Source organism: Gouania willdenowi, chromosome 14 (assembly GCF_900634775.1).
Source record: "Gouania willdenowi chromosome 14, fGouWil2.1, whole genome shotgun sequence".
NCBI lineage: Eukaryota > Metazoa > Chordata > Actinopteri > Blenniiformes > Gobiesocidae > Gouania > Gouania willdenowi.
In genome coordinates, this window is record NC_041057.1 from 24,542,419 (window position 1) to 24,556,092 (window position 13,674).

General features: G+C 37.1%; 1 protein-coding gene across 11 annotated transcripts in view; it reads left to right on the plus strand.

Moving 5' to 3' along the window:
- The first annotated feature begins 4,153 nt into the window (after nucleotides 1–4,153).
- Nucleotides 4,154–13,674, plus strand: part of tspoap1 (TSPO associated protein 1) — a 123,950-nt gene continuing 114,429 nt past the window's right edge. For 8 of the 11 annotated variants that reach the window (XM_028466236.1, XM_028466243.1, XM_028466237.1 and 5 more), the window contains exons 1-2: nucleotides 4,154–4,319; nucleotides 8,022–8,811. In XM_028466236.1, coding sequence (XP_028322037.1) covers nucleotides 8,068–8,811 — 744 coding nt within the window. In that variant the 5' untranslated portion in view covers nucleotides 4,154–4,319; nucleotides 8,022–8,067. The remainder of the gene's footprint in view (nucleotides 4,320–8,021; nucleotides 8,812–13,674) is intronic. The other 3 variants (XM_028466246.1, XM_028466247.1, XM_028466238.1) reach the window with 2 other exon arrangements.

Genomic DNA, 13,674 nt, shown 5'->3' on the forward strand with positions numbered 1-13,674 from the left:
TGGCTATCAACTGAATGTGTCCATTCACTGACAGCAGACAGGATTCTGCTCCATAGATAAAATATACAGTGGTGTAATTGTTTAACGTTTGTGCTATTGAACGTATCCTAGAGCTGTTGTACTGTGTATATGTCTATGGCCTGCTCTGTTGATTCACGTGACGTCACTCACATTGCTGCATCTGACAAAGCTAAAGCGCTAAATTCAGATGGAGGGCAGGAAGCCTGAGAATCTACCGTCTGAAATCATCAAAATGCCCATATTTTGTGTAGTTTAAGGCTGCTTCAATCGTTCTAACCGAAAAAAGGAAAAGAGATTTTATAGAGTACCAAAGATTGTCGTTCACAAGGGTGAGAAATGTAAAAAGCTCACAGAACAATGCCGTAAAAAGTGGATTATAAACCTACGTCTGTGGTCGGGAGGAGCAGAGTCTGCTGATGCTGTAACGAACACTTCTTAAGGTATGTTAGCGAGCTAACTTTGTTTTTGTGGCTGTGTTTATATAGCATTAGGAATCCGTGTACCCTTCGTTCTTTGGTTATTCCGTTTTAAAACCAAATCAAAATAACAAATAAACAGTGTGGTTAGTTTGTTTTTCTGATTTAAAACCAAAACAGAAATACAGAAAAAACAAAAACCAGATAAACAGCGTATTGCTGTTTTTTTTCACCTGTTCGGTTTGTGTGAAACCGAACAGGTGAAAATTAGAGTGAGAACTGAAGTCCGCTGCACTTCGTTTCCCTCCCTATGTCCTCACATGATAGGACTGTTTTGGATTTATTTCAGCAGTTTTCAGAGGGGTATTCCATAAAGGCGGGTTAACAAACTCTGAGTCTATCCATAAACTCTGGGTCAACATACCCCGCGATGGGAAACTCTGGGTATCAGATTCCATTAAAGCTGGTATGAAGTGGGTTAATCAACCCTGAGTATGCAAACCTTGGGTTACTGACGTGCACGCGCCATCATCAATGGATCAGAGATTTAATCGAGCTGCCATGGCAACCAAACGGAAAATAGTGATTTATTCACCGTAATGGGTGAAAAAAGCCGGTGTTTGATGAATATGAGCCTGTTCTAAAGGTGTGTTCAGTCTTCAGTGACTATAGTGGCTTAAATCACTTGTAATTAGTCACACTTTTTGGTCACTTCATCACTTTATTACTTCAGTGACGTGACGAGCGGTGAATAATATGAATAAAAGGTGTCTGAGGAGACGTGTCAGCTGCATAGGATGGCTACATAGAGAGCCCTCCTGTTACACTGGATATAAAGACCGTAAATGCCGCTTGATACTGCATCATTTATATTGTTTTTTTATGTAATATTGTCGCCAGAGTCATCTCAACATCCTAAAGAATGTCATAAAAAAACACTGAAGGGGGACGCAAACCCGCAACTCGTCACTTTCAAGAGCAGCATCACATCTCACTGCGCCATCATAACTTCAAAGATGCATGATCTACAGATTTAACTGTATGACAATATAAAACAACAATTGAGCCTTAAAAGTGGATTTATTTAATATTGTCATCTCCTCCTTTATATTATCCACAGGTTTGCATTCAGTGAACTTTATTACAGACGTCAGTAGATTTTTTAATGCAGATCAACCTCTCAGTGTCTTTCACTTAATGATCTGTATCCACAATGTAAGAAAGAAAACTACCGTTTGCACAAAAAAAAATGTAAAGCAACACATTAGTAGTGATGTGAACACGTCTGTGGTGTGTGATGTTACTAATGTGTTTCAGAGAAAAGTGTTAAAGTTTATTAAAGTGTTCAGAAACGGTGTTCAGGTGGGCGGAGCCAGGTAGAAACCCAGGGTTTCTTTGATAAAACCTGCCAGTGACCAGGTTTAGTTCACGGACAATGTTGCCCGGTTAACATACTCAGAGAAGAACATACCTCGCTTTTTGGAACGGGATACTCAGAGTTTCCATCATTTGAGCCTGAACATACTCAGAGTTTGAACATAACCCGCTTTATGGAATACCCCTCTGGTCCTGCTCATGTTTTCATTCAGTCTATGGATGTTCTAGCTTGTAAAAATCTAGTAGCTTGTAGCTTGTAAGATCTTCTAGCTTGTAAAAATAGGGTAGTAAAAAAAATATATTGTGCACGTTATAAATACCGCTAACAACAGCTGTCAACTGAATCATACTTGTTTACCTGATGGAAATTAGATGAAGACAACGTATGTTATGTGATTGATTATTTTATTTTTTTATCAACAAACAAGAGGAAAAAAAACAAAGGGTGTAGTATCAAAGGGTGGAATAGGGTTTTTTATTCATTCATTCATTCATTCATTCATACATTCATTCATTCATTCATCGTCTGACCCACTTGTTCCTTCGCCGGGGTCTGCTGGGGTCTTATTCCTAGCACTCAAAGTCCAACACAGACTTTACACTTTATACCTCATTAGGAATATAGTCAAATTAAATTTCAATAAAAAAAAATTTAAAAAAAAGTCACTACAAATTAAATTTTAAAAATCATCACAAAGACAACGATATCAAATGTTTTTAACTTCAATATTAGTGTTTGGTATACGAAGCAATACCCTACTGTTTTCCCAAGGAGGATTGCCATAATACTGTGTAACATTGATTAAGACAGGGGTTCTCAACTGGTCTCACCCTGGGACCCAGATTTTCCCACGGTCATCAAATCGCGAAACACTCTTTTTTTAAGAATTCAACAACCAAATTTCAAAAAAAGCTGTTGAAATCATACGTACAGTATATAATCTTTTTTCAAACATGAATCTATATATTTTCCTATGCAACAGCATGCCTGTCAAAAGAAAAGTCTAACATGAGAGACAGGAAGTAAATATTTCTTTTTGACCAGCTTTCCGCGACCCACCCAGCACAGGTCCACGACCCACTTTTGGGTCCCAACCCACCAGTTGAGAATCCCTGGATTAAGAGACACCGAAATTTCGAGGTACCGTGACATGGCTCGCGGATAGAATACGTAATAGGATTAAGAAATGATCAGGTATGAATAAATAAAATTTTAATTATCACTCTTTTATTCATATTATTATTCACATTGTTATTCATATTATTATTATTCATATTATTATTATTATTATTATTATTAATATTATTATTATTATTATTATTATTAATAATAATAATAATAATCTACCTATAAAAGAAAGAAAGTTCTGTATGCGCATGTGTGTTTGTGGAGCGAATATCTCCTGTAGAATATAATATTATGTTTGTACAATATACTATATTGTTTGTACGATAATTTCACGTTTGTACAATATAATATCATGTTTGTACAATATACTATATTGTTTGTACAATACAATATCATGTTTGTACAATATACTATATTGTTCGTACAATATAATATATTGTTCGTAAAATATAATATATTGTTCGTACAATATAATATATCGTTCGTACAATACAATATATTGTTCGTACAACATAATATCATGTTTGGACAATATACTGTATTTTTTGTGCAATATAATATGTTAGTACAATATCATGTTTGTACAATATAATGATATTGTTCATACAATATAGTGATCCACAAATATATTTTCCCTTGTTGCAGTTCTACGCACGGGCCCATTATTTTTAGAATAAACTGAACAGTCTTTATCATAATCTGATGTTATACCGTCTCGTTGCTTACGTAAAGCTTGCGTTGTTGTTAGATTTAGATTCAGCTAAAATCAGATGTTTTAAACTCTTTGTTCCAGAAAAATAGGCCTCGAAAAAGTTGACCCGAGAAAGGATGTATTTTATTATAGGGATTATTTTAAGCATATACTGTAAAATTATAGTATGTCAAAAAAGAGAAGAAACCGCATGGATAATAATTCCCATTATCAATAATTCCCATTATTAACTCAAAACCAGTAGCATATTTATTGAATAACAAAGAGAATTATGGGGTACAGAACACCAAATAGAAAGTTCCGAATAAAGTTGAAAGAAAAGAAAAGATTTAAAAAATACGTTTCTTGAATGATCGGGGTGAATTTGGGGTTCTGTTTCAACTGGTGTCCATTTTATTCGAAGGCTTTTTCCGCATTGTGTTGATACGCAGTTCGAAGGCTGCCACTAGTTAAAATGATCCCCATGTGATTCCTAACAGCGTCCACACAGACCGTGTGACTGGTGTTTGACACGTAAACTGCTATCACGGCTCACTGGACCTTTAACGCTATTACTCTGGGTTTCCGCAATTAACTTGGTTATAACATAGTGTTAGCGATGTGCGTAAAACAAGACGTCCTCGTTGATTAGAGGTTGTCTTTGACAGATTAATTCTGCTGAAAGGTGAGTTTATGTCCACAGCCGTGGTCAGAAACTTAACGGTATGCTAACTGGCTAACAAAAGCAAGCAGTGGTCGCTTTACGCTCCGTGTAACATGCACTACATACTACTACCACGGAGTTGAACAAATGCTAGTATTTAAGATAACAATAATGTCCCATCCTCGTTAACATGAGCTTAGCACCGCTATGGTGATGATGCACAGCTGCTGTTAGTAGCACTATCACTTGCTGCATCTACAACTTAATGTAAGACCTCCATTTATTAAACACGGAATTATCTGAAGTATGTCGTAATTTGATCTATCAGCCCATTTAATATTGAATAAAAAAGGAAATATAATCCAAATAAATGCATTTATGGTCAGATTGATGGTCCAGTAATATATTATCTACATGCCCTTTTGTATTCATCTGTCATGGGCAGATTACCAGTACTGTTACAAATACAAGGGTAAGGAGTAGGGGTGTCACAGTGCAACTTTTCACTTTGAATATGATACCATATTGCATATTGGCAGATAACAATCAGATCTGATATAAACATGAATACATACTTTTCTTTTATTTATTTATTTTGTGCTGTGCAGTATTAGAAAATGTTTGATCAGCCATAGTAGAGAAATAAGTTGTTCTCTTAAAGTTTAAAGCTGCACTGCTAAAAATCACTTCAGGGGGCACAAACTGACATTTTCTCAGCCTGTATAAACTGTTTTACACCATAGTAGAGAATTAAGCTGTTCTTTTAATGTTTCAAACTGCAATGTTAAAAATCAAACAGAGAACATTAGTCAGCTACAGTAGTATGAGAAAAAACGTACCTACCAATGGGTTACATACATTTTAACATAATACTCTACAACATAAACAATAAATAGAATAAAATGAATACATTAGGACACCTTGGAAACTAACCTTCCTAAATCCATATATATATATATATATATGGATTTAATGTACTGGTGCATTTTCTTGCTGCTTGTATAAATATAATCAGCTCAGTGATATGTTGCAAAAATGAATCCATCAGTTAATTTGTTTTCAGACAGTGTCGTGAACAATAATTTCCCCCCTTCCCTATTCCTGATTATTTTGCTTATTTATCACACTTAAATGTGACAATCAAGTGCTCTTGGGTTGTGCAGCAGGACAACAAACCAAAACATAATTGCAAATCCACCTTTGAATGGCTCAAACAAAAACAAACTAAGTTTTTGAGTGGCCACTGGTCCAAGTCCAGAATTCTTTCCAACCGAGATACTGAGAGCAGTGACGTGCAGTCAGGCCAGGCAAGGTAGGCAGTGCCTACCCAAGGGTGAATTGATATTTTCATTATTTGTTTTAATTATAATATAATTATAAATTATTTATTTTTCAATTTCCAGTAGCCTACAGTACCAAAAAGTTTGAAAGTATCAGCAATTTGTGCTTTTCATAGCCCAAATGACTAAACATCGCTATTTCCTGGTACGGCTGAAATGCTGCATGTCTCACTCCGCTGTAAGGCAGGAGGAGGCCACACCCTCTCCCAAAGGCACATTGCTGCTCTGCCTCTGGCCCCATAGCCTGTGTTTATGTGTTTGCGCATTGGCAGTCAGTTCCTTAAGATGAAAACCATTTACGTAAAAAGGCAGCTCCCTACGTTGCCTTTGGACGTAACCGTGCTATGCTAATTGCTATACGTACGTTCTCTAGTGAGTGGGCAGGATAACACTACAGGAAGGATGACAGCGCTAGAGACGATAAAAAAAAACTTTCTTTTGAGGAAAAATGACAGCTTTTAAAAGATGGGAGACCAACACCTGAGCTACCAGACCATCAGCAAAGGAAAGGTCAGAAATTGTTCGTACTTTCCACAGTGAATGGTACAAAAGGAAGGATTGGCTTTGTGGATGTGCCTCACTGAGGCTGTTTTGAGCTGTTGCTTTTGTCATTTTCTCCGTGTTTCTGTGTTTCCAACACAAACAACGGATGTGCTGCCGTGTCATGAGATATATCTTGTTGGGAGAATATGGAGGCTATATTGAATAATTGTTTATGTTTCTTTAATGGTGTTTTACAATGTTGATTTTGTTTGATTAACACTTGCCAGCCGAAGCACATGAAATTGTTATTGGTGTTGACATTGGTGGTTTCGATTTGCAATGCCCTGCCTACCCAACCCTAGTGCTCACGACACGTCACTGACTAAGAGGCAGTTAATGATCAAAAGCCCTCAAATATGGCTGATTTAAAACCACTCTACAAAATTCCTTCACAGTGATACTAAAGACTGTCATAACTTATTGCAAAGGCTTTATTTCTGTTATTACTACAAAGGGAGACACCACCAGCCATTAGGTTAAGGGGCCAATTACTTTTTTCATATCAGGTGAAAAGGGTTTGAATTTTAATAAATAAACTCATCATTTAGAAACTGCATTTAATATTTACTTAAGTGTCTTTGTGAGGTTTTTTTTTTTTTTTTAATAATCTGGAACATTTAAGTAATATATCGTAAATATGCACAAAAAAGAGAAAATCAGGTATAAGGAAGGGGGCAAATAATTTTTCATGGCACTGTAGATGCAAAATACTCTTATGTCAACTTTGTGGTGTGAACCAAGTTGAGTTGTAAACCAGGTAAAATCATCAAACAACTTGAGAGCTATCACATTTTATTGTTGTCATTGTATATAATGCATTACTTTAGGTGTCACTTCCAAATAAAACCATAAAATAACAAAGATAACCTACTCATCAATCTGACCTGTGCTTTTTCAACAAACAAAAAAAGTCACCTTCAATGTCCGTCCTTAAGACTGCTCTACTGTAAAGTGCCTTGAGATACCATTGGTTATGATTTGGCGCTATACAAATAAAGATTGATTGATTGATTGAATGTTCAGATTTTACTAAATGTAATGTCAAGTTTTGGTATTTCACATTAAATGTAGGTTAATGGTTGGGTACTAAATATCGCAGTGAATTTGATTTTTGACTAAAGTTGCAAAAGGGAGGAGTATTTCCACTGGAGCTTAAGAGCATGAATTCTGTGAAAATTCAAAAGTATAATCTTTTCAGGGGAATTTTATCTTTTTTTTACCATCATCAGTAACTTTAAATATCTAATGCTGATATTTGGGATATGAAATATATTTTCCAAACTTTTTTTTTAAATTCCTGTTTAAGGCCAGACCATAAATTTAGAAAATAGTTTGTTAATTCCAATGGAAAGTTTCCACCTTTGAAAATTCCCAGGATTTTGCAACCCTAGTAGAAATGTTTTTTTTTTTTTGTATTATTTTGATTGGATGCTTATATTTACGTTTGCATATACAGTTTTTTTTTTTTTACATGGCTCCCAATTTCCAGCAACATCCACTAAAAAAATCCAATATAAAGTTTATATGTTTGAATATTATCTAAATTCCCAAGCTTAAGTTCCTGTGGAAATTTACCTAAAGTTTTCTGCTCCTTTGTAACCCTATTTATGACACTGTTTAAATAAATTCATTTTATGTCATTGGTGTGCATGCTTTTTGTAATCTTTGCTAATCATCAAACAATGACATTTTCATTCTCTAACAATTGAAGCACTCTTTTAATTTTTTTCCTCATTTTTTTCATACGTTTTAAATTTTTCTAAAGTTGCATGCTGCATGTCAGATAACTACATGTCACCCACCTTTACCTCCTCCTGCATCCTCTACATCTTTTTCAAAGTGCACCCTCCTTCCATCCATCTTGTATGTGCTATGAATGAGGTATCATGTGGAAAGACAGAGATAACCCTCTGGCACTGTCATCTAAGAATCCCAACCAGGACTTGACGGGCTGCAGACGAGAGCTAAGGAATGTGAATGCTGGTTTAGCAGCAAAGCAGGCATGCAACCGGGGTAAAAAGGTTCCAGAGCTGATGGTCAAGCAAGGATGCCAGAATGAAAGTAGCTCTTGCCAACATCTCCTAGCTAAAGATGTAAATTCTACAATCAAGAAGAAAAGCTACACAAAGCTGGAGAAGTTACTTTTGGCCTTGTTTGGGAAAATAATTTGTGAACAAGACTGCCATAAATTACAGCACAAACGGGAGTTTGAGCTTAAAAAAGCCATCTTCCTGTGCCACCTGCTGGAGACCCACAGGGGACTGTTACAAAAGATACAAAGAGCAAGATCCATCTGCTATGTTTGTGGAAGCATCCTAAGGAAGCCTGCACAGCAGAAAAGACTTAAGTCTTGTCAGACAGCACCTTCACTAACAGGCTGTGCATCCCTTAATGCTGCCACCACATCTAGAACTAAATTCAGCCTTGATCAGAGGAAGGAGCTTTCAGCTGGACATTCGTCTGCAGCCAACTACTACACCACATCTTCAGTTGTAGACTTACCTCTGAGCGGCTCTCAGAAAACCTCCCACCCTCTCTGCTCTCCTTATGCTGACTGGGATGACCGGACATCCAGCTGTGCCCAGTTTGACGAGACAGCACCCTCCAAATGCATGACCACCAGAATGGAGGTGAGCTACATCTTTGTTCTATAGAAATTTAGAGTGATTCTTGATTCAAACAGAGAAAGACTGAAATGTTTGCAGTATACATGTATGTTTGTTAGGATAAACTTTACACTCATTTGGCACTGAATGACTTTTTCTCTGTGTGCCACACACCTGTATTTTGTCTGTCAGTGAAATGTTCATAAGGAAAAGTTAAACCTGACATGCTCTCTGTCCAAGTTTTGTGGCCTCGTGGCAGCTTCATTACCATTGATTCATTAATGTGTTACAGACGAGTTGAAAACGACTTAATGTTTTTACAGGCGGTATAAAGGAATCCAAATGCCAGTCAAAGATGAATTTCAACTAAATTTAAAAGGACAATTGAGAAATGACCCCATTTGTAGGGGTACGATGAAAAGTAGCAGATGTTTGTACTACCTTAGGACACAGTGGTTGTTGGTGTTGAAAGCAACCTGTTCTCGTTCTTCCTCCATTAGCTATTCAGATATCCTAGTTTGATAAGTAAATTGAAGGTAATTAAAATTATAACATAACCACATTAGTTTTGTTATGATTAGTTATGTGAATTAACTATTCTGATTTAAATTATCTGGAAGTAAATTGTTCTGCTTCATGTTTACAAGGAAATAGTAATTCTGAATTGTAGTTTACATGGAAAATAGGTTTATTTGGCTTTATTCAAATCCGCTTAAGGTCTGGGGGTTGGGAAGGGCTCTGATTGGACGGGGTGAACATGACGTTCACAACAAACCTTTTCTTTTCGGCTACAACATAGAGGACCACACCTTAAGAACTGTTTTCACTTTTATTTTGATTGTAGTTTTTGAAGCAGCAGCTGCACAAAAACATACGGTTCTACTTTTGTCAGCTGAGTAGAAGGAAGGCAGAAGACCGTATTTTGGCCAATCAAAGCCAGTAGTTAATGCAACGGCTGCTCTGCCTCCACTATACAGGAATACAAATCAAAATAAACCAGCCACCTAATTCTTATTTAAGTTTAATTTGGAAACACCATTTTCATTCGGAATTAAGTGTTTACAAGATCAGTTTAAAGAGGATTTATCTTTTATTCTGAATTAAAGGGGAATTAAAGCCTTCATGTATATGTGTTTGTTGGGCCTCTGGTTTTCTGTTTCAAAATTTCCCATGTTCCATTTGAGGGTTTACCCAATTCTGTGCAACATTAGAGCTGGGTATCATGGCCAATTTCCACAATTGATTCAATTTTGATTAATAAGGGTTTGAATTGATTAATCTCAATTTGATTTTTTCCAAACTTCTGACTTAATTTGGGCTGGCTTTGGGGCTGTGTATTGCAGTGAATCTGACGATACGATTCACTATTTGCATGTCACGATATGATATATCCCAATACTAAACAATGTGATATATCGCAATATTAATACTTACAAATTTCACCTTTACAAGTGTAACATTGCATGAAATACAATTTATTTCATTTTTTAAAAATTGTGAGAACAAGGAAATGGTAACTAACTGTAATTCAAGCACAAATATAAAAAAACAAGTGGAATGTTTAAAGAGGGGGGTATCGTGTTTTTTTCAGGCACATAATATCATTCTAAAGCATACTCAAATAACTATGCTACACAGATTTTTGAAGAAAAAAAACTTAAAAGAAATTTCCCTCTGTAGCACACGGTTCATGACACTTCGATTTCACCTCTGCCTCCTTAAGAAACTCCAAGCTTGTCTGACACGCCCATGAACACTCCCTCTTGAGTACTCATACAAACACGCATGGATTTTGTTTACTTCTGTTTTTCTGTGCACTTTCTACATTTTTACATTGCTACAATACATTAATTCAATTCAATTCAACTTTATTTATATAGCGCAAAATACAACAAAGTCATGTCAAAGCGCTGAACAAAATATTAAGTCCATAGTAAAAAGAACCCAACAAGATCCACATGAAAAAGCATTTAGCAACAGTGGGAAGAAAAAACCCTCTTTTTTATAGGAAGAAATTTCCAGCGGAACCAGGTTCAGAGGTGGCAGCCATCCGCTTCGACTGATTGGGGTTAGTGAACAGAGGGGCAAACTGAATAGGATAGAAGGATAGTCCATCCGAGTGTCCCAGACTAGTTGAGCCACGCACCATTGATCAGTCCATCCGAGTGCTCCAGACTCGTTGAGCCGTGAACCATTGATCAGCCCATCCGAGTGCTCCAGACTAGTTGAGCCGCGAACCATTGATCAGCCCATCCAAGTGTCCCAGACTAGTTGAGCTGTGAGCCATCAATCAGGAACCGCCAGCTCCAGTATCAAGACACCTGAAACAGAAAAGAGAGCGGAGGGTGAGGAGAAGGCACAGACTGCAGGAAAAACTATATATATATATATATATATATATATATATATATATATATATATGGGGTGGACATCAGTTTAAATGGTGTGAAGCAGTGTGAGCAGTATGATGGGTTATGCAACAAAGGACAGGAGTGGGAGGTTGTCTACAACCTGGCACAACTGTGTCTGACTGGACATCACCCCATTGCAGCCCATTAGAGCTATGTGTAGATGGTTTATTGTGTTTGAATATGATGTTGGTGTTCTACTATATAATCTTAGTTCTTAGTTCCTATTTTTAAGTTTAGAGCTTTTTTCCTAGTGGTTAGGTTAACACAATTATATGGTATACGCTTTAGCAAATAAGTAGGTTTTGAGTTTACTTTTAAAGGTGGAGAGAGTAGCAGCCTCCCGTATTAAGACTGGGAGCTGGTTCCAAAGGCGAGGAGCCTGGTAGCTGAATGCTCTGCCTCCTGTTCTACATATAGACACTTTAGGAACTTCCAGGAGACCAGCAGACTTAGAGCGGAGTGATCTGCCTGGACGATAGGGCACTAACAGGTCTTTAAGATACACAGGAGCTTGATCATGTAGAGCTTTGTATGCTAACAGGAGGATTTTAAACTCTATTCTAGATTTTACAGAAGGCCAATGAAGGGGAGCCAATACTGGAGAAATATGCTCTCTCCTGTTAGTAGCTGTTAGTATTCTAGCTGCAGCATTCTGAATTAACTGGAGACTTTTTAGTGAGTTACTAGGACATCCTGAACGTAGAGTTACAATAATCTAAAATAGATGTAACAACTTCATGGATTAGTTTTCAGCATCACTCTGGGCCAAGATATCCCTGCTTTTAGAGATATTATGGTGGTGGAAGAAGGTTGTCCTTGTGATTTGTTTAATATGAGAGTTAAAAGATAAGTCAGTATCAAAGATAACGCCTAAGTGTTTTACTGTGTTGCTGGGTGACAAAGTAATGCCATCCAGAGACACTATTTGCTGGACCAAATAAAATCACTTCGATTTTATCCTGGTTTAGAAGGAGAAAGTTACGGCTCATCCAGGATGTGATGTCTTTAAAGGGGACATATCATGCTAAATCCACTTTTTTAGCCCTTAAATGCATTTTGTTGTATATTTAGAGTACTTAGAAGTACAGGAAAAATCAAATTAGTCTCTTCAGGTGCTCCATAGATATCTTTATATTCTGTTTTGCTCATATTTTTCAATCTGTTTCGATTTTTCTATTCTCTATTACGTTTTTTGAACTATTACATCACAGTATTTGCAGCGGAACTGCCAAATTAGTACATCATCTCCAGGTCCAACACTTCGAGCAATCCGCCATTTTTATTTCTCGCTTTTATTTTGTAGTCCAAGCTCAAGGATGCCGAAGTTACGAGAGTATAAACAAAATCCAACAACCGAACAAAATGTTCGGTTGTTGGATGTAGTAACCCACACGCTTCATTACACCGTCTCCCAGCATTAGAACCTTTTCGAAGTGCCTGGTTGAGTTTTATTTTTCACGGAAATGTACCCACATCTGTGGGTAAGGTCATTTTTGTGTGCGCGAAGCACTTCAAGGATGACTGCTTCTGCAACCTCCGCCAGTATAAAGAAGGATTTGCCGAAAGACTTTGTCTGATTGAGGGTTCAATTCCTTCTGTCTTTGGAGACGACGAACAGAGCACTTCGGTAAGCTGTAAATAACGCTAAAAAGTGTGATGATAAGACGTCCCTGTCATTGTTTTGTTAGCATTAGCAGTTGCACCGTCTTCAGACTTCATATGTTAGCGCTGTGTGCTCGTTTTAGATCCTTGATGAAATGGCCTACGTGATTTAATTTAAGTCTAAAGTTTTCATTAGTCATTTCATTTTGCCGTTTTTGTCTCCGAAAAGACTGTATTAAAATGCATTTCGTGACGTTAGCTTGGCGCTAGCGTTAGCTCGGTGCTTGTGTTAGCTCACTTGTTAGGGTTCTGCAGGTTCATCATCTTCATTTTCATCTCGCTCCGCTGGGTCCGACTCTGGCTCGAACATGTAAGGCTGGATGGACAAGTCTTCCGTTGTTGACATTTTGTAAATAACATGTGAATAAAAAGTTTATGCCCTGCTACATAGCCGTATCTCTTCTATCAAACTACAAAAATGGCCAAGCAGAGTGGAGTTGAACCGAGTGTCACCTGAAGAGGGGGTGGGGTATGGAGTGTCTCATTTGCATTTAAAGAGACCGCACCAAAACGAGTTGCTCTCAGAAGCACATCAGAAAAGTGGTAGAAAAGGGGCCTGTGGAGCTATAATAATGAGGAATTCAGACCCAAGCATTGCAGTTCTGCTTTATATAGACCACAACTGTATGATTTATATGTAAAAAGGAAGGATTTAAAACCATGATATGTCCCCTTTAAGACAAGCCTGGTGTTTTAATAACTCATGAGTTTCATCTGATTTAATTGAGAGATAAAGATGTGTATCATCTGCATAACAATGGAAAGTTATATTATGTTCACTGATAATGTTATGTAGTGGAAGAATATATAATGT